This window comes from Salvelinus namaycush, chromosome 19 (genome assembly GCF_016432855.1).
Source record: "Salvelinus namaycush isolate Seneca chromosome 19, SaNama_1.0, whole genome shotgun sequence".
NCBI lineage: Eukaryota > Metazoa > Chordata > Actinopteri > Salmoniformes > Salmonidae > Salvelinus > Salvelinus namaycush.
Genome location: NC_052325.1, coordinates 2,217,612 through 2,245,177, shown reverse-complemented (window position 1 = coordinate 2,245,177; position 27,566 = coordinate 2,217,612). Strand labels below are relative to the sequence as shown.

General features: G+C 45.3%; 1 protein-coding gene and 1 long non-coding RNA gene across 2 annotated transcripts in view; one reads left to right on the top strand and one right to left on the bottom strand.

Moving 5' to 3' along the window:
- The window catches only part of LOC120064520 (integrin alpha-V-like), a 92,300-nt gene extending 67,208 nt beyond the window's left edge, over window positions 1-25,092 (bottom strand). Inside the window, exons 1-5 of the mRNA XM_039015134.1 lie at window positions 24,599-25,092; window positions 22,881-23,011; window positions 7,047-7,138; window positions 299-413; window positions 23-84 (exon numbers count right to left, since the gene is read on the bottom strand). Of these exons, the coding sequence (XP_038871062.1) occupies window positions 23-84; window positions 299-413; window positions 7,047-7,138; window positions 22,881-23,011; window positions 24,599-24,762 (564 nt within the window). The 5' untranslated portion in view covers window positions 24,763-25,092. The remainder of the gene's footprint in view (window positions 1-22; window positions 85-298; window positions 414-7,046; window positions 7,139-22,880; window positions 23,012-24,598) is intronic.
- LOC120064056 lies at window positions 11,389-12,371 on the top strand. Its single transcript, XR_005478561.1, has 2 exons — window positions 11,389-11,532; window positions 11,964-12,371. It is a non-coding gene; the product is annotated as an uncharacterized LOC120064056 (long non-coding RNA).
- Window positions 25,093-27,566: the final 2,474 nt, after the last annotated feature.

The window sequence follows — 27,566 nt, the reverse complement described above, 5'->3', positions numbered from 1 at the left end:
GGACACAAAACACAATACGCACCTTGACAAAGTCAATACTGAATCCAGCCTGACAGAAGCCTTGTCCCTCTGGAGAGTTGGCTTCTGTTCAGAGTAACACAAACACAGAACGATTTAATAATCTCTCAATGGTAGACCATGGGGGGGTTTATCTCAATCTGCAGTTATTGATATAAACAGATATACAGCCAGTTTCCCAGACAAGATCTAATCTCGGACTACAATGCACTTTTTAAATTAAGAATCTTTAGGCTTAATTTGCTGGGTCGAGAAAAAAACAATTTTCTCAGTCACTTACTAGATCGGCAAGGAGAATATTCAACAACTTCTGTTCCTTTCTTCAGGAAACATGTTCCAACAGGCTCTCTCTCTGACACGCTGTACGTGCTCCACTGGTAGAGAGGAGCACAGGCCTGAGAGAGACATAACACCTCATGAGTACAGGCCTGAGAGAGACATAACACCTTGTGAGTACAGGCCTGAGAGAGACATAACACCTTGTGAGTACAGGCCTGAGAGAGACATAACACCTCGTGAGTACAGCCCTGAGAGAGACATAACACCTTGTGAGTACAGGCCTGAGAGAGACATAACACCTCATGAGTACAGGCCTGAGAGAGACATAACACCTCATGAGTACAGGCCTGAGAGAGACATAACACCTTGTGAGTACAGGCCTGAGAGAGACATAACACCTTGTGAGTACAGGCCTGAGAGAGACATAACACCTCATGAGTACAGGCCTGAGAGAGACATAACACCTTGTGAGTACAGGCCTGAGAGAGACATAACACCTCATGAGTACAGGCCTGAGAGAGACATAACACCTCATGAGTACAGGCCTGAGAGAGACATAACACCTTGTGAGTACAGGCCTGAGAGAGACATAACACCTTGTGAGTACAGGCCTGAGAGAGACATAACACCTTGTGAGTACAGGCCTGAGAGAGACATAACACCTCCTGAGTACAGGCCTGAGAGAGACATAACACCTTGTGAGTACAGGCCTGAGAGAGACATAACACCTCCTGAGTACAGGCCTGAGAGAGACATAACACCTTGTGAGTACAGGCCTGAGAGAGACATAACACCTCATGAGTACAGGCCTGAGAGAGATATAACACCTTGTGAGTACAGGCCTGAGAGAGACATAACACCTCATGAGTACAGGCCTGAGAGAGACATAACACCTTGTGAGTACAGGCCTGAGAGAGACATAACACCTTGTGAGTACAGGCCTGAGAGAGACATAACACCTTGTGAGTACAGGACTGAGAGAGACATAACACCTCATGAGTACAGGCCTGAGAGAGACATAACACCTTGTGAGTACAGGCCTGAGAGAGATATAACACCTTGTGAGCACAGGCCTGAGAGAGACATAACACCTCATGAGTACAGGCCTGAGAGAGACATAACACCTTGTGAGTACAGGCCTGAGAGAGACATAACACCTCGTGAGTACAGGCCTGAGAGAGACATAACACCTCCTGAGTACAGGCCTGAGAGAGACATAACACCTTGTGAGTACAGGCCTGAGAGAGACATAACACCTCATGAGTACAGGCCTGAGAGAGACATAACACCTCCTGAGTACAGGCCTGAGAGAGACATAACACCTTGTGAGTACAGGCCTGAGAGAGACATAACACCTCATGAGTACAGGCCTGAGAGAGATATAACACCTTGTGAGTACAGGCCTGAGAGAGACATAACACCTCATGAGTACAGGCCTGAGAGAGACATAACACCTCATGAGTACAGGCCTGAGAGAGACATAACACCTTGTGAGTACAGGCCTGAGAGAGACATAACACCTTGTGAGTACAGGCCTGAGAGAGACATAACACCTCATGAGTACAGGCCTGAGAGAGACATAACACCTTGTGAGTACAGGCCTGAGAGAGACATAACACCTTGTGAGTACAGGCCTGAGAGAGACATAACACCTCATGAGTACAGGCCTGAGAGAGACATAACACCTCATGAGTACAGGCCTGAGAGAGACATAACACCTCATGAGTACAGGCCTGAGAGAGACATAACACCTCATGAGTACAGGACTGAGAGAGACATAACACCTCATGAGTACAGGCCTGAGAGAGACATAACACCTCATGAGTACAGGCCTGAGAGAGACATAACACCTCGTGAGTACAGTCAACTACAGCAAGGCCACGCAACAGTCAAAGAGACTCAATAGACTCATGGGTAAACTCTCGTTACAGACTGTTCGCTAGCTAGCGCACCCAATATTTGGTTCTGGATTCCAAGATAAGGACATGACAGTCACCAGGATGTGTTCACCATCTGACCGTAAGGTTCTGAGATAAGGACATGACAGTCACCAGGATGTGTTCACCATCTGATCGTAAGGTTCTGAGATAAGGACATGACAGACACCAGGATGTGTTCACCATCTGACCGTAAGGTTCTGAGATAAGGACATGACAGTCACCAGGATGTGTTCACCATCTGACCGTAAGGTTCTGAGATAAGGACATGACAGTCACCAGGATGTGTTCACCATCTGACCGTAAGGTTCTGAGATAAGGACATGACAGTCACCAGGATGTGTTCACCATCTGACCATAAGGTTCTGAGATAAGGACATGACAGTCACCAGGATGTGTTCACCCATCTGACCGTAAGGTTCTGAGATAAGGACATGACAGTCACCAGGATATGTTCACCATCTGATCGTAAGGTTCTGAGATAAGGACATGACAGTCACCAGGATGTGTTCACCATCTGACCGTAAGGTTCTGAGATAAGGACATGACAGTCACCAGGATATGTTCACCATCTGATCGTAAGGTTCTGAGATAAGGACATGACAGTCACCAGGATGTGTTCACCCATCTGACCGTAAGGTTCTGAGATAAGGACATGACAGTCACCAGGATATGTTCACCATCTGACCGTAAGGTTCTGAGATAAGGACATGACAGTCACCAGGATGTGTTCACCCATCTGACCGTAAGGTTCTGAGATAAGGACATGACAGTCACCAGGACGTGTTCACCATCTGACCGTAAGGTTCTGAGATAAGGACATGACAGTCACCAGGATATGTTCACCATCTGACCGTAAGGTTCTGAGATAAGGACATGACAGTCACCAGGACGTGTTCACCCATCTGACCGTAAGGTTTTGAGATAAGGACATGACAGTCACCAGGATATGTTCACCATCTGATCGTAAGGTTCTGAGATAAGGACATGACAGTCAACAGGATGTGTTCACCATCTGATCGTAAGGTTCTGAGATAAGGACATGACAGTCACCAGGGTGTGTTCACCATCTGACCGTAAGGTTCTGAGATAAGGACATGACAGTCACCAGGATATGTTCACCATCTGACCGTAAGGTTCTGAGATAAGGACATGACAGTCACCAGGATATGTTCACCATCTGACCGTAAGGTTCTGAGATAAGGACATGACAGTCACCAGGATATGTTCACCATCTGACCGTAAGGTTCTGAGATAAGGACATGACAGTCACCAGGATGTGTTCACCCATCTGACCGTAAGGTTCTGAGATAAGGACATGACAGTCACCAGGATGTGTTCACCCATCTGACCGTAAGGTTCTGAGATAAGGACATGACAGTCACCAGGACGTGTTCACCATCTGACCGCAAGGTTCTGAGATAAGGACATGACAGTCACCAGGATGTGTTCACCATCTGACCGTAAGGTTCTGAGATAAGGACATGACAGTCACCAGGATATGTTCACCATCTGATCGTAAGGTTCTGAGATAAGGACATGACAGTCACCAGGATGTGTTCACCATCTGACCGTAAGGTTCTGAGATAAGGACATGACAGTCACCAGGATGTGTTCACCATCTGACCGTAAGGTTCTGAGATAAGGACATGACAGTCACCAGGATGTGTTCACCATCTGATCGTAAGGTTCTGAGATAAGGACATGACAGTCACCAGGATGTGTTCACCCATCTGACCGTAAGGTTCTGAGATAAGGACATGACAGTCACCAGGATGTGTTCACCCATCTGACCGTAAGGTTCTGAGATAAGGACATGACAGTCACCAGGACGTGTTCACCATCTGACCGCAAGGTTCTGAGATAAGGACATGACAGTCACCAGGATGTGTTCACCATCTGACCGTAAGGTTCTGAGATAAGGACATGACAGTCACCAGGATATGTTCACCATCTGATCGTAAGGTTCTGAGATAAGGACATGACAGTCACCAGGATGTGTTCACCATCTGACCGTAAGGTTCTGAGATAAGGACATGACAGTCACCAGGATGTGTTCACCATCTGACCGTAAGGTTCTGAGATAAGGACATGACAGTCACCAGGATGTGTTCACCATCTGATCGTAAGGTTCTGAGATAAGGACATGACAGTCACCAGGATGTGTTCACCATCTGATCGTAAGGTTCTGAGATAAGGACATGACAGTCACCAGGGTGTGTTCACCATCTGACCGTAAGGTTCTGAGATAAGGACATGACAGTCAACAGGATGTGTTCACCATCTGACCGTAAGGTTCTGAGATAAGGACATGCCAGTCACCAGGATATGTTCACCATCTGATCGTAAGGTTCTGAGATAAGGACATGACAGTCACCAGGATGTGTTCACCATCTGACCGTAAGGTTCTGAGATAAGGACATGACAGTCACCAAGATATGTTCACCATCTGACCGTAAGGTTCTGAGATAAGGACATGACAGTCACCAGGATGTGTTCACCATCTGACCGTAAGGTTCTGAGATAAGGACATGACAGTCACCAGGATGTGTTCACCATCTGACCGTAAGGTTCTGAGATAAGGACATGACAGTCACCAGGATGTGTTCACCATCTGACCGTAAGGTTCTGAGATAAGGACATGACAGTCACCAGGATATGTTCACCATCTGACCGTAAGGTTCTGAGATAAGGACATGACAGTCAACAGGATGTGTTCACCCATCTGACCGTAAGGTTCTGAGATAAGGACATGACAGTCACCAGGATATGTTCACCATCTGACCGTAAGGTTCTGAGATAAGGACATGACAGTCACCAGGATGTGTTCACCCATCTGACCGTAAGGTTCTGAGATAAGGACATAACAGTCACCAGGACGTGTTCACCATCTGACCGTAAGGTTCTGAGATAAGGACATGACAGTCACCAGGATGTGTTCACCATCTGATCGTAAGGTTCTGAGATAAGGACATGACAGTCACCAGGGTGTGTTCACCATCTGACCGTAAGGTTCTGAGATAAGGAGATGACAGTCAACAGGATGTGTTCACCATCTGACCGTAAGGTTCTGAGATAAGGACATGCCAGTCACCAGGATATGTTCACCATCTGATCGTAAGGTTCTGAGATAAGGACATGACAGTCACCAGGACGTGTCCACCATCTGATCGTAAGGTTCTGAGATAAGGACATGACAGTCACCAGGATGTGTTCACCATCTGACCGTAAGGTTCTGAGATAAGGACATGACAGTCACCAGGATATGTTCACCATCTGACCGTAAGGTTCTGAGATAAGGACATGACAGTCACCAGGATGTGTTCACCATCTGACCGTAAGGTTCTGAGATAAGGACATGACAGTCACCAGGATGTGTTCACCCATCTGACCGTAAGGTTCTGAGATAAGGACATGACAGTCACCAGGATGTGTTCACCATCTGACCGTAAGGTTCTGAGATAAGGACATGACAGTCACCAGGATGTGTTCACCATCTGACCGTAAGGTATGACAAGTTTTCCAGACCTTTGGGCTCGCTCTCCACCTGAATCTTCCTCTGATCCATCTGCAGCTTTTCAGTGATCATTTTTCTTACTTTCTCCTCAAACTCCGTCCAGTTCTCATGAGAAGTCTCTGGTATCCATAACGATGTTATCCCTCCTGGATTGTCCCTCTAGATCCGGGTTTCCCATAAACTCGGTCCTGGGGCCTCACCTTGGTGCACGTTTTAGTTGTTAGCCCCCTACCACTACACAGATGATTCAAATCATCATAGCTTGATGATGAGTTAGTTATTTTGAATCAGCTGTGTAGTGCTAAGGGGCAAAAAACTAAACGTGCACCCAGGTGAGGCCCCAGGACCGAGTTTAAGGGACACCCGGATCTAGATAGTCTGTTTACCCAGTCTTTTGTAATACTGATTCACAGACAGTGCTGATGTCATCTCATGTGGACTTCTAGTTTGTTGCCCTCTTGCTTCAAGTCTCTTTCAGGACAACCACGTCTCCCTGGGAGAACTGCAAACCGCTATTAAGGTCTTGGACATCTCTGGTCAGCTCGTCCATTCTTTTGTTAGTTGAGTCAATCAGTATTTGGACAAATCTCTTGAAAATATGTTCCTGTTGTTGTAACAACTGCTAGTAAAACCCTTTTTAGTTATTTTAAAAGATCCTTCACCTGTGATAGAGAAACACTGTCCTCGCCATAACTCCCACCTTTGGATTGGGATGCCATGGTATCAATGTAGGCTAACGCTGATACTCCACACATTTCCAGACAGGACAGGTCGCAGGGCAGATTTAAACATCAACAAACAGCAGGGATTTAGACAATCTGCGGTCCAAGCTACAAGGGCTAACCGCGCCGCGGGCTGTGTTCAAGCTGGCAAGGAAACCTTGCTAGTTTGATAGCTAGGTAGCAGCTACACTAGCTGCTACGCCAAGCAGCTCTTAAAACTTTTCGTTAGCAAGATCCCTGGATAGATATCCACGTCGCGGGATCCAAATTAAAAAAGGTAAGTAACCAACCTTTTTCACTATAACTCTTTTTCAGAGACTTTCAAAACAACAAAACGGGCTCTCCATCATCCAACACGTGATCGAACCATGGAGATAAGGACATGAGGTCCCTTTCTTTTCTTTCTATTGTGTTATTGACTGTACTCTTGTTTATTACATGTGTAACTCTGGGTTGTTGTTTGTGTCGCACTGCTTTATCTTGGTCAGGTCACAGTTGTAAATGAGAACTTGTTCTCAACTAGCCTACCTGGTTAAATAAAGGTGAAATAAAATCCAATTAAATGACACTCACCAGGATGTGTTCACCATGTGACCGTACCGTGGCTCCAAACCACTGGTTGGACTTAAACTCCATCTGGAGCCCCTCGTTATTCTTACGATCATCTGTGAGGGAGAAATCATTGTGGTTTTAATGAAGAAACACCATCACTTTAGGGGTGCCTGCTTGAAAGAACCTCTACTCTGTGTTGTTTTCATTATGGCACACAAAATATATATTTATAAATGTAGCCCCGTTAAACAAGCATTTATTCTTGTCAAGTCAAGGTATTCATTCCCTGTTTCAGTCCCTTTTCTTCCATTTGCTGCCTAATGAACATGACCCAGTGTAGGCTGAAAACCCAACGTATCTCCACCTCCTGCCAAAAGGACCAACAACATGTACAACCGGTAAAGTAAGAGTAAATATCATGTTATTCAACAGTCCGTCTTGTAGAGACTATTGTCTTTTTTTTTTTTACAGCTACTTCTATCGGACAGATAATAATGGATTTACCATGGTAACCGATAAAGGAATAAGGTGTCACACTGGTTCCGACGCCTGCCACATGTGGCAGGGGGCTACAGTCCATTACGGATTAGAAAGGAACACCCAGCCGTGACCTGCCCAACGATGCCTCTCTACCAGACGAACTCAAAACATTTATATCCACATTTCAACAAAAAACAACACAGAGCCGTGCATGAGGGCCCCTGCTGACCCAGAGGACTGGGTGATCTCGCTCTCCGAGGCCGACCTGAGTAAGGTTTTTAAATCAGGTCAACACTCGTAAAAGCCGCTTGGCCGGACGGTATTTCAGGGTGTGTTTTCAGAGCATGCTCAGAACAGCTGGCAGATATATACACACTCATTTCCAACCTCTCCTTGTCCCAGTCTGTAATCCCCACATCTCAAGATGACCACCATTCCTGTTCCCAAGAACTCTAAGGCTTCCTGCCACAATGACTACCACCCTGTATCATTCACTTCTGTAATCATGAAGTGCTTTGAGAGGCTGGTTATGGCACACATCAACTCCATCATCCCAGACACCCTTGAGACCCACTCTAATTTGCATACCGCCCCAACAGATCCATAGATGACGCAATCTCAATTGCACTCAACACCGCCCTCACCCACCTAAATAAGAGGAATATCTATGTGAGAATACTGTTCATTGACTACAGTTCAGCGTTCAACACCATTGTCCCCTCCAAGATTGTCACTAAGCTTAGGACTCTGGGTCTGAACACCTCCCTCTGCAACTGGATCCTGGACTTCCTAATAGCCGACCCCAGGTGGTGAGGGATAGGCAAGGATCTGATCATGGACTACAGGAAACGGGGGGCGAGCACACCCCCATCCACATCGACGGGGCTGTAGTGGAGCTTCAAGTTCCTTGGTGTCCAAATCACTAAAAGACGTCAAATGGTCCAAACACAGACGCACAGTCGAAATCCTGAAAAGGTTCTACAGCTGTACCTTTGAAAGCATATTGACTGCCGCACGGCAAGTGGTACCGGTGCATCAAGTCTGACACCAACAGTCTCTAGAACAACTTCTATCCCCAAGCAATACGACTGATAAATAGCTAACAAAATAGCTACACGGACCGAGTTCACCTTGTATTTTTATTTACCTTTTATTTCAGTACTTTGAACTGTCTCTATGCACATTCACAGAGCCCTACACACACACACACACAGTCACTCCAACATACTCACACAAACACTCACTCCATCATCTGATCACTCACACATAATATGCACATAAATGTATACTGACTCTACAAACCCACTCCCATACAAGCTGCTGCTGCTACTGTGTTTAACTTAAATCATGTTGCCTAGTCACCTTCCCCCTATACATACCTACCTCCATCGCTCCAGTATCCCTGTCTCCTTCCCCCAATACATACCTACCCCCACCACTACAGTATCCCTGTCTCCTTCCCCCAATACATACCTACCTCCATCGCTCCAGTATCCCTGTCTCCTTCCCCCTATACATATCTACCTCCATCACTCCAGTATCCCTGTCTCCTTACCCCTATACATATCTACCTCCACCACTCCAGTATCCCTGTCTCCTTACCCCTATACATATCTACCTCCACCACTCCAGTATCCCTGCACATTGTTAATATGGTACTAGAAATGACCCTGTATATAGTCACCTTTCCCCTATACATATCTACCTCCATCACTCCAGTATCCCTGCACATTGCTAATATGGAACTGACCCTGTATATAGTCACCTTACCCCTATATATATATCTACCTCCATCGCTCCAGTATCCCTGTACATTGTTAATATGGTACTGACCCTGTATATAGTCACCTTACCCCTATACATATCTACCTCCATCGCTCCAGTATCCCTGTACATTGTTAATATGGTACTGACCCTGTATATAGTCACCTTACCCCTATACATATCTACCTCCATCGCTCCAGTATTCCTACACATTGTTAATATGGTATTGGAACTGACTTACATATTTCCTGTATATAGTATGCTTGCTTACTTACTTAGTGTATTTCATATTTCTTATTTCTCATGTTTTTTCTAGTAATATATTGTTATTGATTATTGCAATGTTGGATTTGCAAGAAAGGCATTTCACTGTACTTGTCTATGTGACATTAAAACTTGAAACAGTCTGATGTTTAGGCAAGACACCGAGTACCCACAGACAAATGGACTGGTTGATGTTTGGTATTCCTGACAGGAGCAGCAGTGATGAGTTTATCATCAGAGCCTGGAGATTAAACTATATTTTCCCAAGAGGAAATGACTCACAACCAACACCCGTTAATACCCCCCCTGTCTAGCCAATGCAATCTCTGACACACATGTTACTCAATGAGGAGGGACAGCCATGAGGCAATGTTTCCTCTAGTGTGGTAGAGTTGGTTGTGTTGCCACTGCAGAAACACAGTGCATTCGGAAAATATTCAGACCCTTTGGCTTTTTCCATGCCCCAAAAATGTACGTTACAGCCTTATTCTAAAATGTATTAAATACAATGTTTTTCCTCAATCTACACACAGTACTCCATAATGATGAAGCAAAAACAGGTTTTCAGAAATGTTTGCTAATTTATTACAAAAAAAAAAAAAAATGAAATATCTTATTGACATCAGTATTCAGAACCTTTGCTATCAGACTCAAAATTGAGCTCAGGTGCATTCTGTTTCCATTGATCATCTTTGAGATGTTTCTACAACTTGATTGGAGTCCACCTGTGGTAAATTAAAATGATTGGACATGATTTGGAAAGGCACACACCTGTCTATATAAAAAGGTCCCACAGTTGACAGTGCATGTCAGAGCAAAAACCAAGCCATGAGGTCAAAAGAATTGTCCGTAGCGCTCCGAGACACGATTGTGTCGAGGCACAACCGGCCGCGATCAGGAGACCCATGAGTTGGCGTGCAATTGGTCCAGCATCGTCCTGATTAGGGGAGGGTTTGGTCGGCCGGGATGTCCTTGTCCCATCACACTCTAGTGACTCCTTGTGGCAGGCCGGGCACATACACGCTGACTTCAGTCACCAGTTGTACTGTGTTTCCTCCGACACATTGGTGCGTCTGGCTTCCCGGGTTAAGAGAGCAGTGTTTCAAGAAGCAGTGCGGCTTGGCAGTGTCGTGTTTTGGAAGACGCATGGTTCTCGACCTTCGACCTCTCCCGAATCCGTACGGGAGTTGCAGCGATGGGACAAGACTGTAACTACCAATTGGATATCACGGAATTGGGGAGAAAAAGGGGTAAAAAAAAATATATATATATATATATATAATTACAACATTTTTGGGGCGTTATGTCATTGGCTTTCAGATAGGAGGAGATAGTGAACATCAATACTTCCCAGTCTGATATTAACATGAAAACGGTAGGTCACATTCTGAAATAGTGGGGGGGTCCGGGGGCATGCACCCCTGTGAGATTTTGTTTGTAGCACGACTGTGAGAAAGTCACTTCTGGTGACTTTTTAATAGGACATTCTATTTCCAAATTAATAAAAATGAATTAATGTTAAATATAATGAAAGCATTATAAACTGATGCAGCAGAGTGGCTTTAAATAAATAGGCTGAAACTTGGCCATCAGTATTTACCTCATTGATAAAAATCTAAAGACTCTAAATGCATCAAATTCTACAATCTGTTTTTTTTGGGGATCAAAATGGGGCTTAAGGTGTACACATGCTTCCCATGCGAAAAAAGTTTGGACATTTTTGTGCGTTTTGGTCATCAGGCAAGGTTTTTTCCCAGCTGTTTCTGCACACACAAAAATGATCAAGAGGCAAGCCGAAGTTTGGTAAGCGAAGTCTACGCCCCTTCATCAGTGATTGGTCAACTGTAGGGGTGATCAGAGTTCCTACTTCTTCTCGATTCAGCCGGAAACTCTATGGAGTCAACATTGCGAACAACAGCAATGACAACTTTGAGCATTGCTCAGGCCAATGGGTATAGAAGTAAGCAAGACGGAAAGCAACATACCGTCTTCACCAGAGGTATTTGGTTGTATATTCTATTGTAGTCGAGGAAAAGACTAGCCATGTTTGCTAACAATAGCTAGCCAGCTAGTGCTAGCTACTTGTCTGGCTAGTTAGTCTAGCAGCATACTCGTGCAGAGATTAAGCAAGGCACCCAACTTGAGATCTTTACAACTTTTTGATCAAAAATAATTTTGTCAGAGAAAGCTTTCCACACTGCTAACACCGAAGTCAAAGTTCGGTATCAAGGTCCAGCTAGCTAAAATGTTGCGAACTTTGGATTAGCTAGGTTGAGTAGCTAGGCCAGGCCTACTCAACTCTGCTCGACTGTTTGCAATATTATAGTCTATTGTAGGCTTGGTTAATTATATTTGATATGTTGTTCATTGATCGTTTTGGATGGTTTGGATATATGTACTAAACAGCCCTATACTTTTTAATTTTTCAAGGAACAAACACCAGTGAATGGGGACAGCACCAGGTTTTGTTCTCTGCGTACCAGCACTGCCTCGTCACCGTCCCCAAGCACTGCCTCGTCACCGTCCCCAAGCACTGCCTCGTCACCGTCCCCAAGCACTGCCTCGTCAGCGGCCCCAAGCACTGCCTCGTCAGCGGCCCCAAGCACTGCCTCGTCAGCGGCCCCAAGCACTGCCTCGTCATCCGGCCAGATATTTCTATCTATACTCTGACACTTTAATGATATTTAATTGACACGTTGTCAACGTGTTAACGTGTCTCCTCGTAACAGACACTGTTGTATTGTGTTTCACTTTCAGAGCCCAGATGGTTTATTTTTTTTGTGTGCTGAAAAAAAAAAGCTCAGTTTCTTCATCTCAATAAAAAAGTGTTTCAATGCATTCTATTTGAACATCACGTGCTGACAACGTACCCGAAGAGCTGTGTGACAACATACACGAAGAACTGTGTGACAACATACCCGAAGAACTGTGTGACAACATACCCGAAGAGCTGTGTGACAACATACCCGAAGAACTGTGTGACAACATACCCGAAGAGCTGTGTGACAACATACCCGAAGAACTGTGTGACAACGTACTGAAGATCTGTGTGTCACAGACTTTACAGGCTGGCTTCTACTGGTGGTGTAGTTCAAATCTAAATGAATACACACATACATCATAGAATCAACGTTCATTTTATTAACAAGATTAAAAATCTACATTTTAGTAGTACTTTGGTTCACAGTGCACACAAAGAAGAACTGTATGCATCCATCAAGGTTTATGTGTGTGTGAGCAGTGGAAAACAAAGGCCTATTCTGATTAGCTGGCCTTGGGTTGAGTTGTCCTCTCCTAACCATGTCTTCCTGCCATGGCACACGTCCAGGGGGGAGAGGAAGAAGTCCCTGAGCTTATTTCTTGTTTTGCTTGCAAGCTGTGTCACCCTGGCACAAGAGAGTCTCCCTGGCTTTTGGAGATGGTTGTCCCCTGCCACAAACCCTCCTCCACTCTCCAGGTTGGTAGTTGCCAGAAGGGAGGGGAGTGTCAGCAGAAGCGGGAGAGGCACGTATGTTGGCGTCGTGAGTTTCATCCGTGGAGGAGAGGTAGTTGTGGAGGGCCACACAGGCCCTTTTCAGCAGTGGTACATACGAATCCTCATCCTTGCAGTCATGTCGCTGAATGCATTTTCTATGACTCTCCGACAACGAGAGTGGCGGTAGTTGTAGGTACGCCCAGGTTTATTGAGATGGACACCTGTGAATGAGAGGTGACAAGATAATATATGTCAGATATAAAATATAAACCTATTTTTGGTCAACAACAACAACCAGAACACCATATCATTTTCCAGGAAGCATATTCCAAAAGCCTTGATAAAATGTAATTGCTCATAAACAGAGCCTTCAGAAAGTATTCATCCCCTTTGACTTATTGCATAGTGCTACAGCCTGAATTTAAAAAATGCATTAAATTTATATTTTTTTTCTAACGCATCTATACACAATACCCCATAATGACATCACAATACCCCATAATGACATCACAATACCCCATAATGACATCACAATACCCCATAATGACATCACAATACCCCATAATGACATCACAATACCCCATAAAGACATCACAATACCCCATAATGACATCACAATACACCATAATGACATCACAATACCCCATAAAGACATCACAATACCCCATAATGACATCACAATACACCATAATCACAAAGTGAAAACCTGTTTGTAGAAATGTTTGCAAATGATTGAAAATGAGATACAGAAACATCTCATTTACATAAGTATTCACACCCCTGAGTAAATACTTTGTAGAAGCACCTTTGGCAGTGATTACTGTTGTGAGTCATTCTGGGTAAATCTCTAAGAGCTTTCCACACCTGGAATGTGCAACATTTGATAATTATTATTTTCAAAATACCTCAAGCTCTGCCAAATTGCTTATTGATCATTGCTAGACAACCATTTTCAGGTCATGCTATAGATTTTCAAGTAGATTTAAGTAAAAACTGTAACTTTGACATCATGGGGTATTGTGTGTGTAGATCAGTGACACAAAATCTCAATTTAAAAATCAGGCTGTAACAACAAAATGTGGAAAAAAGTCAAGGGGTGTGAATCATTTCTGAAGGCGCTATAGATGTGTATGCAGTAACAAGGGAAATTAGAAACAGGAAAAGTTCGATTGATTTAAACGTTGTATTAATCAACATACCTGGATAAGGGTGCATCCGGATTTGATGTGAGGGGAAACCTGTATCTCTCAGGACAACTTGGTGTTGTGGTACCAGGCAGGACAGCTTGGTGTTGTGGTACCAGGCAGGACAGCTTGGTGTTGTGGTACCAGGCAGGACAACTTGGTGTTGTGGTACCAGGCAGGACAGCTTGGTGTTGTGGTACCAGGCAGGACAACTTGGTGTTGTGGTACCAGGCAGGACAACTTGGTGTTGTGGTACCAGGCAGGACAGCTTGGTGTTGTGGTACCAGGCAGGACAGCTTGGTGTTGTGGTACCAGGCAGGACAGCTTGGTGTTGTGGTACCAGGCAGGACAACTTGGTGTTGTGGTACCAGGCAGGACAACTTGGTGTTGTGGTACCAGGCAGGACAGCTTGGTGTTGTGGTACCAGGCAGGACAACTTGGTGTTGTGGTACCAGGCAGGACAGCTTGGTGTTGTGGTACCAGGCAGGACAACTTGGTGTTGTGGTACCAGGCAGGACAGCTGGTCGGTGGTAAATCGAGAATCTTCTGCAGCAGTTTGGAACCAAAATAACTCTTAAAACAGTCCACCAGCACTCTCTAGGCCGTGTGCCTTTATATCCATCCTCCGTATCTTGCCTATTATATATGTCTTGCTAGGTAAAGCATATCTAGTAGGGAAATGTCCTTGCCAGTCAAGTGTCTGTCTGTGTACACTATGTTATTCTCCTACGCGTGTCTTTGTGTTCAGTTCTCCTAGCCAAATCGAAGCATGATGACTCCTTAAGGTCGCGGCGTGTGCGTGGTAGTGGTGCGTGGCCAACGCCATGGTATCCGACTGAACATTTTAAAAGACCCTCTTTCTTGGCCGCAGAGACAACATTTTCCTATTTTTTAAAGCAAATTTTCTGCAATTCAACACATTTTTTTGCCTTGGTTTATTTTGTGTTCTTATGCCATCTGAATGACTCAGATGGGGGTTATGGCATTTTTATATATTTTAGATTTTCAGAGTATTTTGGTTTTGTATTTCGGTGTTAATCTTTTGTTCTCTAAGAAGATCTGATTAAAAAAAACTTCCCAGTTCTTTTTTTTTCTTCTTCCAAATTTCACAATATGATGCATTCATTATATGCTGCAAAACACATCATCATACTGTGAAACATCTGCCATCTCTACATGGGCGAGGCAAGCGAGTCTATGCTTAACATGTCTATAACGTTGTCTTAATATGGGGTGTGTCATGTTGATGTGGAAATGATCCATCTCTATCACAAAACACAAATCACCTGATATGACAAACCAAATGTACAGCCTGTTGAAATAGTCGGTGAGCTGCAATGTTGCACATTTGCTGGTAACGAAATACCACTGGTTGCTTGTTCAGGCAGAGTTGAAGTGGTTTCCTGCCTGGTGCCTACAGGGCTAATAATGTGGAGGGTGACCTCAGACCCAGGAACGTGCTGAGACACCAAGAAGAAAGAAAACACCTGGTTGTTGCAACAATCTGAACCTGCCATAGTCTCACATCACAGACTATTACCAAAACGGTAACTCAACACCAAATCAAGTAGACCAGATTAGGTTGTGGGTGCAGAGATTATAGTTAGTTTACAAGCCTAAACAGTTAATAACAATAATATGGTGAAGGAGCCTATGAAGATATTGTTTCATGATAATCACAGTCTTTATAACGTAGATATTGTTTCATGATAATCACAGTCTTTATAACGTAGATATTGTTTCATGATAATCACAGTCTTTATAACGTAGATATTGTTTCATGATAATCACAGTCTTTAAAACGTAGATATTGTTCCATGATAATCACAGTCTTTGTAACGTAGATATTGTTTCATGATAATCACAGTCTTTAAAACGTAGATATTGTTTCATGATAAACAGAGACACCAGAAATAAAGTCGTTTCCATAGTGATTAAGGGGGGGGGGGGGTGATTAAATTGCTTGGTGATTGTACGGGGAATGATTACGCCTACTGATTCAGTTCAACTTTTATTTCAAATAACTTCAGAGAATGGAATGTGATATTCATTGTTATACTACATTGGAACCAAATGCATTGTGTGAAGGTATGTGCAGATAGAATGAAAGAATGAAAGAGAGTTGCATTCTGACATATTCGAGAGGATACTCACTAACCTTCAGAGCATACCATCTAGCCAACCACAAAGCTCTGTTCTTGTGTAACCCTGAGTAGAGAAACAGTCTTAGGAATAACTCTCCTGACTAGCCCTACAGCAAAACACATAGGAACAACCAACCCTCCTGACTAGCCCTACAGCAAAACACATAGGAACAACCAACCCTCCTGGCTAGCCCTACAGCAAAACACATAGGAACAACAACCAACCCTCCTGGCTAGCCCTACAGCAAAACACATAGGAACAACCAACCCTCCTGACTAGCCCTACTGCAAAACACATAGGAACAACCAACCCTCCTGGCTAGCCCTACAGCAAAACACATAGGAACAACCAACCCTCCTGGCTAGCCCTACAGCAAAACACATAGGAACAACCAACCCTCCTGACTAGCCCTACAGCAAAACACATAGGAACAACCAACCCTCCTGGCTAGCCCTACAGCAAAACACATAGGAACAACCAACCCTCCTGGCTAGCCCTACAGCAAAACACATAGGAACAACAACCAACCCTCCTGGCTAGCCCTACAGCAAAACACATAGGAACAACAACCAACCCTCCTGGCTAGCCCTACAGCAAAACACATAGGAACAACCAACCCTCCTGACTAGCCCTACAGCAAAACACATAGGAACAACCAACCCTCCTGGCTAGCCCTACAGCAAAACACATAGGAACAACCAACCCTCCTGGCTAGCCCTACTGCAAAACACATAGGAACAACCAACCCTCCTGGCCTAAATCAAAACTCCTCCATGTTATGTGCTAAATAAAGCAACAGTCTTTAGAGCAACAACTCAGCTCCTCTTTAACCTTGACTCACACAACAGTCACAGTCCCAACATCCCAACACCCCTCCTCTACAGCCCTGACTGCACCTGGTCAAACATCACATCCACCCAGGGGCCATCTATAAGTATAGTTATTATGAGACTCTAGTCTGCTAATCATTGGGAGTAATTATTTTTATTTTATCGAACCCTTATTTTACCAGGTAAGTTGACTGAGAACATATTCTCATTTACAGCAACAACCTGGGGAATAGTTACAGGGGAGAGGAGGGGGGGATGAATGAGCCAGTTGGAAGCTGGGGATGATTAGGTGACCATGATGGTATGAAGGTCAGATTGGGAATTTAGCCAGGGCACCGGGGTTAACACCCCTACTCTAACAATAAGTGCCATGGGATATTTAATGACCTCAAGAGAGTCAGGACACCTGTTTAACGTCCCATCCGAAAGACGGCACCCTACACAGGGCAGTGTCCCCAATCACTGCCCTGGGGTATTGGGATGGTTTTTTTAGACCAGAGGAAAGAATGCCTCCTACCGACCCTCCAACACCACTTCCAGCAGCATCTGGTCTCCCATCCATCTGCTTTTTAAGGTTTGCCTGTCCACCATGAGTAGACTGACAGAGCTGGGAAAACAAGGACTGACTGGGACAGTCCAAGAAATAACAGAGCGCAGGAGGAAGACTTCCAGAACACGTGGTAAGACAGCTAGTTCGGTAACGGCCATGTGGGAGAAAACCCCCTGAGCACACACTAACTAATTACAGTAATTTCCCGCCTGGCCCTAGGCTGCTTGGACACAAACACTCTAGACCACTGACTGAGGCAGCCTCCCCTCTCAGTCTGCAGAAACACTCACCTAGACCACTGACTGAGGCAGCCTCCCCTCACAGTCTGCAGAAACACTCACCTAGACCACTGACTGAGGCAGCCTCCCCTCACAGTCAGCAGAAACACTCACCTAGACCACTGACTGAGGCAGCCTCCCCTCACAGTCAGCAGAAACACTCACCTAGACCACTGACTGAGGCAGCCTCCCCTCACAGTCAGCAGAAACACTCACCTAGACCACTGACTGAGGCAGCCTCCCCTCACAGTCTGCAGAAACACTCACCTAGACCACTGACTGAGGCAGCCTCCCCTCACAGTCAGCAGAAACACTCACCTAGACCACTGACTTAGGCAGCCTCCCCTCACAGTCAGCAGAAACACTCACCTAGACCACTGACTGAGGCAGCCTCCCCTCACAGTCAGCAGAAACACTCACCTAGACCACTGACTGAGGCAGCCTCCCCTCACAGTCTGCAGAAACACTCACCTAGACCACTGACTGAGGCAGCCTCCCCTCACAGTCTGCAGAAACACTCACCTAGACCACTGACTGAGGCAGCCTCCCCTCACAGTCTGCAGAGACACTCACCTATACCACTGACTGAGGCAGCCTCCCCTCACAGTCTGCAGAGACACTCACCTATACCACTGACTGAGGCAGCCTCCCCTCACAGTCAGCAGAAACACTCACCTAGACCACTGACTGAGGCAGCCTCCCCTCACAGTCAGCAGAAACAGATCTGCCATTACAAGGCACCCATTGTGGCCATGTCGTCACTTACCGTATAATTACGAGGCCAGGTCACTAAGGCACTGACTGGCAAACCATCAGAAACGGCAGCAACGGTAGGAATAATATAGAAAGAAAAAAAACATTACCGGTACATGGAAATATATTTGCATGTAGCTTTGAACCTGTTTCCAAGTCACACAGACTAGTGTGGTTCAGCCTTCCCAACAGACTAGTGTGGATCAGCCTTCCCAACAGACTAGTGTGGTTCAGACTTCCCAACAGACTAGTGTGGTTCAGCCTTCCCAACAGACTAGTGTGATTCAGCCTTCCCAACAGACTAGTGTGATTCAGCCTTCCCAACAGACTAGTGTGGATCAGCCTTCCCAACAGACTAGTGTGGATCAGACTTCCCAACAGACTAGTGTGGTCCAGACTTCCCAACAGACTAGTGTGGTCCAGACTTCCCAACAGACTAGTGTGGTCCAGACTTCCCAACAGACTAGTGTGGATCAGCCTTCCCAACAGACTAGTGTGGTTCAGCCTTCCCAACAGACTAGTGTGGTTCAGCCTTCCCAACAGACTAGTGTGGATCAGCCTTCCCAACAGACTAGTGTGGATCAGCCTTCCCAACAGACTAGTGTGGATCAGCCTTCCCAACAGACTAGTGTGGATCAGCCTTCCCAACAGACTAGTGTGGATCAGCCTTCCCAACAGACTAGTGTGGATCAGCCTTCCCAACAGACTAGTGTGGTTCAGCCTTCAACAGACTAGTGTGGATCAGCCTTCCCAACAGACTAGTGTGCTTCAGCCTTCCCAACAGACTAGTGTGCTTCAGCCTTCCCAACAGACTAGTGTGCTTCAGCCTTCCCAACAGACTAGTGTGCTTCAGCCTTCCCAACAGACTAGTGTGGATCAGCCTTCCCAACAGACTAGTGTGGATCAGCCTTCCCAACAGACTAGTGTGGTTCAGCCTTCCCAACAGACTAGTGTGGATCAGCCTTCCCAACAGACTAGTGTGGATCAGCCTTCCCAACAGACTAGTGTGGTTCAGCCTTCCCAACAGACTAGTGTGGTTCAGCCTTCCCAACAGACTAGTGTGGTTCAGCCTTCCCAACAGACTAGTGTGGTTCAGCCTTCCCAACAGACTAGTGTGGTTCAGCCTTCCCAACAGACTAGTGTGGTTCAGCCTTCCCAACAGACTAGTGTGGTCCAGCCTTCCCAACAGACTGGTGTGGATCAGCCTTCCCAACAGACTAGTGTGGATCAGCCTTCCCAACAGACTAGTGTGGATCAGCCTTCCCAACAGACTAGTGTGGATCAGCCTTCCCAACAGACTAGTGTGGATCAGCCTTCCCAACAGACTAGTGTGCTTCAGCCTTCCCAACAGACTAGTGTGGTTCAGCCTTCCCAACAGACTAGTGTGGTTCAGCCTTCCCAACAGACTAGTGTGGTTCAGCCTTCCCAACAGACTAGTGTGGTTCAGCCTTCCCAACAGACTAGTGTGGTTCAGCCTTCCCAACAGACTAGTGTGGTTCAGCCTTCCCAACAGACTAGTGTGGTTCAGCCTTCCCAACAGACTAGTGTGGTTCAGCCTTCCCAACAGACTAGTGTGGTTCAGCCTTCCCAACAGACTAGTGTGGTTCAGCCTTCCCAACAGACTAGTGTGGTTCAGCCTTCCCAACAGACTAGTGTGGTTCAGCCTTCCCAACAGACTAGTGTGGTTCAGCCTTCCCAACAGACTAGTGTGGTTCAGCCTTCCCAACAGACTAGTGTGGTTCAGCCTTCCCAACAGACTAGTGTGGTTCAGCCTTCCCAACAGACTAGTGTGGTTCAGCCTTCCCAACAGACTAGTGTGGTTCAGCCTTCCCAACAGACTAGTGTGGTTCAGCCTTCCCAACAGACTAGTGTGGTTCAGCCTTCCCAACAGACTAGTGTGGTTCAGCCTTCCCAACAGACTAGTGTGGTTCAGCCTTCCCAACAGACTAGTGTGGTTCAGCCTTCCCAACAGACTAGTGTGGTTCAGCCTTCCCAACAGACTAGTGTGGATCAGCCTTCCCAACAGACTAGTGTGGTTCAGCCTTCCCAACAGACTAGTGTGGTTCAGCCTTCCCAACAGACTAGTGTGGTTCAGCCTTCCCAACAGACTAGTGTGGTTCAGCCTTCCCAACAGACTAGTGTGGTTCAGCCTTCCCAACAGACTAGTGTGGTTCAGCCTTCCCAACAGACTAGTGTGGTTCAGCCTTCCCAACAGACTAGTGTGGATCAGCCTTCCCAACAGACTAGTGTGGATCAGCCTTCCCAACAGACTAGTGTGGTTCAGCCTTCCCAACAGACTAGTGTGGATCAGACTTCCCAACAGACTAGTGTGGATCAGACTTCCCAACAGACTAGTGTGGATCAGCCTTCCCAACAGACTAGTGTGGTTCAGCCTTCCCAACAGACTAGTGTGGTTCAGCCTTCCCAACAGACTAGTGTGGTTCAGCCTTCCCAACAGACTAGTGTGGTTCAGCCTTCCCAACAGACTAGTGTGGTTCAGCCTTCCCAACAGACTAGTGTGGTTCAGCCTTCCCAACAGACTAGTGTGGTTCAGCCTTCCCAACAGACTAGTGTGGTTCAGACTTCCCAACAGACTAGTGTGGATCAGCCTTCCCAACAGACTAGTGTGGTCCAGACTTTAATACTCATTTGGCTCCCGGAACTCAATTAGTCTGTCTGTTTTCAGTCTATATGAGGAAAAATATGTTGTTCTGCAGTTGCCTATTAATCACAATAAACAAACCAATGTAACTTCCTGTTGATTAACCAAATGTAACTTCCTGTTGATTAACCAAATGTAACTTCCTGTTGATTAACCAAATGTAACTTCCTGTTGATTAACCAAATGTAACTTCCTGTTGATTAACCAAATGTAACTTCCTGTTGATTAACCAAATGTAACTTCCTGTTGATTAACCAAATGTAACTTCCTGTTGATTAACCAAATGTAACTTCCTGTTGATTAACCACATTAACTTCTATTGATTAACCAAATTAACTTCTATTGATAGAGAACGGTGTAAATAGCACAGGAGGTAGAGAGGGAGGTCATTGGTTTGGATGGGGACTTGGAGCCCAGAGAGAGAGGGAGGCCATTGGTTTGGATGGGGACTTGGAGCCCAGAGAGAGAGGGAGGTCAATGGTTTGGATGGGGACTTGGAGCCCAGAGAGAGAGGGAGGTCATTGGTTTGGATGGGGACTTGGAGCCCAGAGAGAGAGGGAGGCCATTGGTTTGGATGGGGAGGGAGGTCATCCACATAGTTGTGTTTGGGTTCCAGAGAGGATCTTTGGCTCATTGTACTGCCTTACAGTGCATCCTAAATGGCACCCTATTCCCTACATAGTGCACTCATTTTAACCAACGCCCTTAGATGCACTATATAGGGAATAGGGTGCCATTTAGAACGAGCCCTTAGTCTAACTTTGGCCTGCCTACCTCTGAGCTCTTACAGACACAGAATGTCAATGAGATCTGGGACAGAATAAATTGCAATATAGCCTTATGTCCCCCAAAATAGCTTAATTACAGTGGCTGTCTGAATGAGCGTTTGTCATTGACGGGGCTTGGTTTTGCATTGTGTTTTTGTTTGTGCTGGGTCAATCAAACTCCTAAAACGCAGGGAAGTGCCGTAGTGTAGATATTACTAAAACGCCTTGACACATATCTGTCTGTACTGGATGATTCAACAAGGGAAATGACTAATGTCCTCTGTTACTCTGCAGAGCAGACAGTCCTTTAAAGGTGATGGGACTCTTTCTGTCTATCACCCCTCCCCCCCCCCCCCCCCTACGTAGTTCTGTCTCCCTGTCTCTCTCAAACTTAACATTGAACATGTCGGTACATCTCCGATATAGGCGTCCTACATTCCTGGATGAGTCCTAACATGAGAGAACAGTTGCCTGTGTTTACTCAACTCCTATGGGAGGACACATATCTGATTGACATTACATTTGATGAAATGTCCAAATCTCACACTGATGGATATGACCCTTGACTGAGTCTATTGACCTTCACCTTGGATATCAATTCATAGTGTTTCCCTCCCTGTTTGATACAATGCAGATATAGATACCAGACAATGTCAGAAATCGATGAACGGGATACTAAAAGTAACAGACCTTCTGTACTCACCAGTATTGTCAAACTGTACTTGGGTACAGTCACTACTCTTCTGCCACGGACAGGTATAGACTGCCCCTCGCTCCACCACGGTGGAAGGTGAGGAGGTGTTGGCTTTGGGAGCTCCTATAAGAATGTTTGACCTGAAGAAGAGAAATGTGCTTTTAGTGTAAATACAAGAAAACATGCACCACCTGACTTCCTCTTCTACGGTAGCCTACTAGGGTCACAACAAAACTGTCACATGATGAACAGAATAGATACTCTACATGACCAAAAGTATGTGGACACCTGCTCGTTGAACATCTCATTCCAAAATCATGGGCATTAATATGGAGTTGGTCCCCCCCCCCCATTGCTGCTATAACAGTCTCCACTCTTCTGGGAAGTCTTTCCACTAGATGTTGGAACATTGCTGAGGGGACTTGCTTCCATTCAGCCACAAGAGCATTAGTGAGGTCGGGCACTGATGTTTGGCGATTAGGCCTGGATCGCAGTCTGCGTTCCAATTCATCCCCAATTTGTTTTATGGGGTTGAGGTCAGGGCTCTGTGCAGGCACAGATTTCTGCATGGACCGACTTTTTATTGCCGATAGTAACACTAAATGTGTGAATGTTGTGCGTGAATCGAAATAACCACAACAATATGATTCATTCAGATTTACCAACAATCATATAAACTTCCTCAAATGGAAACAGCTGTGTCTGTGTGGTGACTATCAAGAGTACAGTGATGGGCCTCGACATCATGTTCTAACAGGACAGCACTACAGAGGACAGAACCAGACCAATCAGTTATAAGTATATAGCGTGAGGGAATTCACAGCTGACCTTTCAGACGGGTGAGGGCATACCAGCCAACCGCTCAGACGGGTGAGGGCGTACCAGCCAACCGTTGTTAAGTAAATAGCGTGTGAGGGAATTCACAGCCGACCTTTCAGACGGGTGAGGGCGTACCAGCCAACCGTTGTTAAGTATATAGCGTGTGAGGGAATTCACAGCTGACCTTTCAGACGGGTGAGGGCATACCAGCCAACCGCTCAGACAGGTGAGGGCATACCAGCCGACCGTTCAGACGGGTGAGGGCATACCAGCCAACCGTTGTTAAGTATATAGCGTGTGAGGGAATTCACAGCCGACCGCTCAGACAGGAGAGGGCATACTAGCCAACCGCTCAGACAGGAGAGGGCATACTAGCCAACCGCTCAGACAGGAGAGGGCATACTAGCCAACCGCTCAGACAGGAGAGGGCATACTAGCCAACCGTTGTTAAGTATATAGCGTGTGAGGGAATTCACAGCCAACCGCTCAGACGGGTGATGGCGTACCAGCCAACCGTTGTTAAGTATATAGCGTGTGAGGGAATTCACAGCTGACCACTCAGAAGGATGATACCGGACAACTGTTTTAACGTGGTCCTTCTAGCGTCTAGCCGGATTTAGTGACCAATGTTTTTTTTTTTTTTTTTTATTTTATTGTCCGAAATTTCTCCGGATTTAGCATCAATCATTATTACAATACACCTGTCAGCAACGGGTGTGCCTGAGATACCCTAATCCACTCATTTGTAGTGGTGTCCACGTACATATTATATAGAAAATATACAAAAGTATGTATTGTATTTCAAATAGCATAATTCTATGTCATTCAATAAACTAAATAAAAGTAGAAAACATTTAGTTCTAAAAACCCTGACATCCCAAACATTATTATATACAACTCAGTCTTACTGCTTGGCATCTGGCTGGAAGAAATCCACTGAAAATCCAAAATAACTTCCTTCAGGTCCAGAGAAAACATAGGGCTTGTCAATATCCAGATTGAAACAAGTTGTCCATTGTAAACAAGGCAGGATCAAAGCCAAAGATAAACTAAGTTTCCGAAGTCGTTCCATCCCGAAGTCCTCAGTAGCTAGCCTTAACGGAGTGTGTGTGGCGTGTTTTAGTTTGGCGATAATGCACTACTGTGACGAATTCCCCTTTTCTCTTTGTAGTCGTTCTAATGACGGTACAGCGACATCCCACACACCATGTGCATGTTAACTCGAACCAGCTCAGCAAAACCCCTCACAGCTACAAACTTTCACTTCTTCTTCTTTCCGGTGAAAAGTTTCCAGTTCAAAACAGAGCGTGTCCTTAAAACCACGCTTCAAGCGATACAATGTAACCAATCTGTGTTAAATTAAATGGCAAACACACCTCAGTAGCCAACAGCGATGTTTTCGGTTTAGTAGTCCTAAAAACCAACTGTACAGGAAGTGCGCGCGTTGTTCCCCATAAAAAAAGGACTTCCGCAATGTTTCACACTATCCCAACAGCAGTTCTATTCCCTCATCGCTCGTTCCATAGCCATGTATGGGGCTACTGGGTAACAACTGGGTTACAACGAAATATTTCACTTGTAAAATGAGAGGCATCGAGTTTTTGAAGTCTTTGACTAATGATCTCGCTATGGAAATATCACGTGACATTTTTGGAATCACCTCCTCATCTGTGCCACTATGAAGGGTCAATGAGGGGATGTTGATTTACACACTAGGCTCCAGCACCACGCACACTATAGCACACACAGCCAGGATAATTTTTTAAAAAAAAAGATAACTAAATATTTAACCTTTATTTAACTAGGCAAGTCAGAAATTCTTATTTACAATGAAGGCCAACCAAAAGGCAAAAGGCCTCCTGCGGTGATAAATATAAATATAGGACAAAACACACATCATGACAAGAGAGACACCACAACACTACACAAAGAGAGACATAAGACAACAACACAGCATGGAAGCAACACATGACAACAACATGGTAGAAACACAACATGGCAGCAGCACAACATGGTAGCAGCACAAAACAGGGTACATTCATTACTGGCCACAGGCAACAGCACAAAGAGCAAGAAGGCAGAGACAACAATACATAGTAATGCTACGGATGCATAACATAGGCAACTATAGTACAGCGTTTCTCATCTTTTACTGCACCAGTGAAACATAGTCCAACTCTTCTTTTGACTAGTTCTCTTTTTAACCAGCTCATGTTTAAGACAAATACAACATGTTAAAGCACTATTGGAGATACAACTCACCACTATAACTGTTCCTCTGGAGATACAACTCACCACTATAACTGTTCCTCTGGAGATACAACTCACCACTATAACTGTTCCTCTGGAGATACAACTCACCACTATAACTGTTCCTCTGGAGATACAACTCACCACTATAACTGTTCCTCTGGAGATACAACTCACCACTATAACTGTTCCTCTGTCTGGAAATACAACTCACCACTATAACTGTTCCTCTGGAGATACAACTCACCACTATAACTGTTCCTCTGGAGATACAACTCACCACTATAACTGTTCCCCTGGAGATACAACTCACCACTATACCTGTTCCTCTGGAGATACAACTCACCACTATACCTGTTCCTCTTTCTGGAGATGCAACTCACCACTATAACTGTTCCTCTGGAGATACAACTCACCACTATAACTGTTCCTCTGGAGATACAACTCACCACTATAACTGTTCCTCTGGAGATACAACTCACCACTATAACTGTTCCTCTGGAGATACAACTCACCACTATAACTGTTCCCCTGGAGATACAACTCACCACTATGCCTGTTCCTCTGGAGATACAACTCACCACTATAACTGTTCCTCTGGAGATACAACTCACCCCTATAACTGTTCCTCTGTCTGGAGATACAACTCACCACTATAACTGTTCCTCTGTCTGGAGATACAACTTACCTCTATAACTGTTCCGTTGTCTGGAGATACAACTCACCACTATAACTGTTCCTCTGGAGATACAACGCACCACTATAACTGTTCCTCTGGAGATACAACGCACCACTATAACTGTTCCTCTGGAGATACAACTCACCACTATAACTGTTCCTCTGGAGATACAACTCACCACTATAACTGTTTCTCTGGAGATACAACTCACCACTATAACTGGGCCTCTTACCTCCCTATTGTGCAGTCTGTCTCTGCATCTTCTCTGCTGTCATTCTGTTGCTGTCTGTCTGTCCTTCTTTCTGTCACTCGGTCACTGTCTGTCTTTGCTTCTCCTCTGTCTGTCTGTGTGTCTGTGTGTCTGTGTGTCTGTGTGTCTGTGTGTCTGTCTGTCTGTCTGTCTGTCTGTCTGTCTGTCTGTCTGTCTGTCTGTCTGTCTGTCTGTCTGTCTGTCTGTTCTTCTCTGCTATTACATATACAACATATTAAGTAACTGGCAGTACATCTGTGTTGTCTTCATACCTCCACTGCCCTCACCTCTGAAATGTCTCTGCTAAGCCTAGCATCCTTTCCCACAGCACTGGGACCAGGAGACCACGGGACCACACTGCCTGTGCTGGGCCCAGCAACATCCACGTTGTGAATGAATAAACACATTTATTAGATAAAGAAGAATGATTTCTGAAGAAATGGCTAATAGAATACCATTGGCTCATAATACCTTATGAAAGCCTAACTTCTTATATTGCAACTAAAGTTGCCCCCCCTCCTAAGGGTTAATTACTATGACATATATCATATAGAGCCAAAATAGATAGGTGTTTAAATATTAGGCTACATATAATTCAATAGTAGAAACTAGAGAGAGAGCAAGACTGCCAATTACTTAATGTAACGGTCATCGTTGCATGAAGAAGGATCGGAACAAAGGTAGGTGGTAGGTGGTA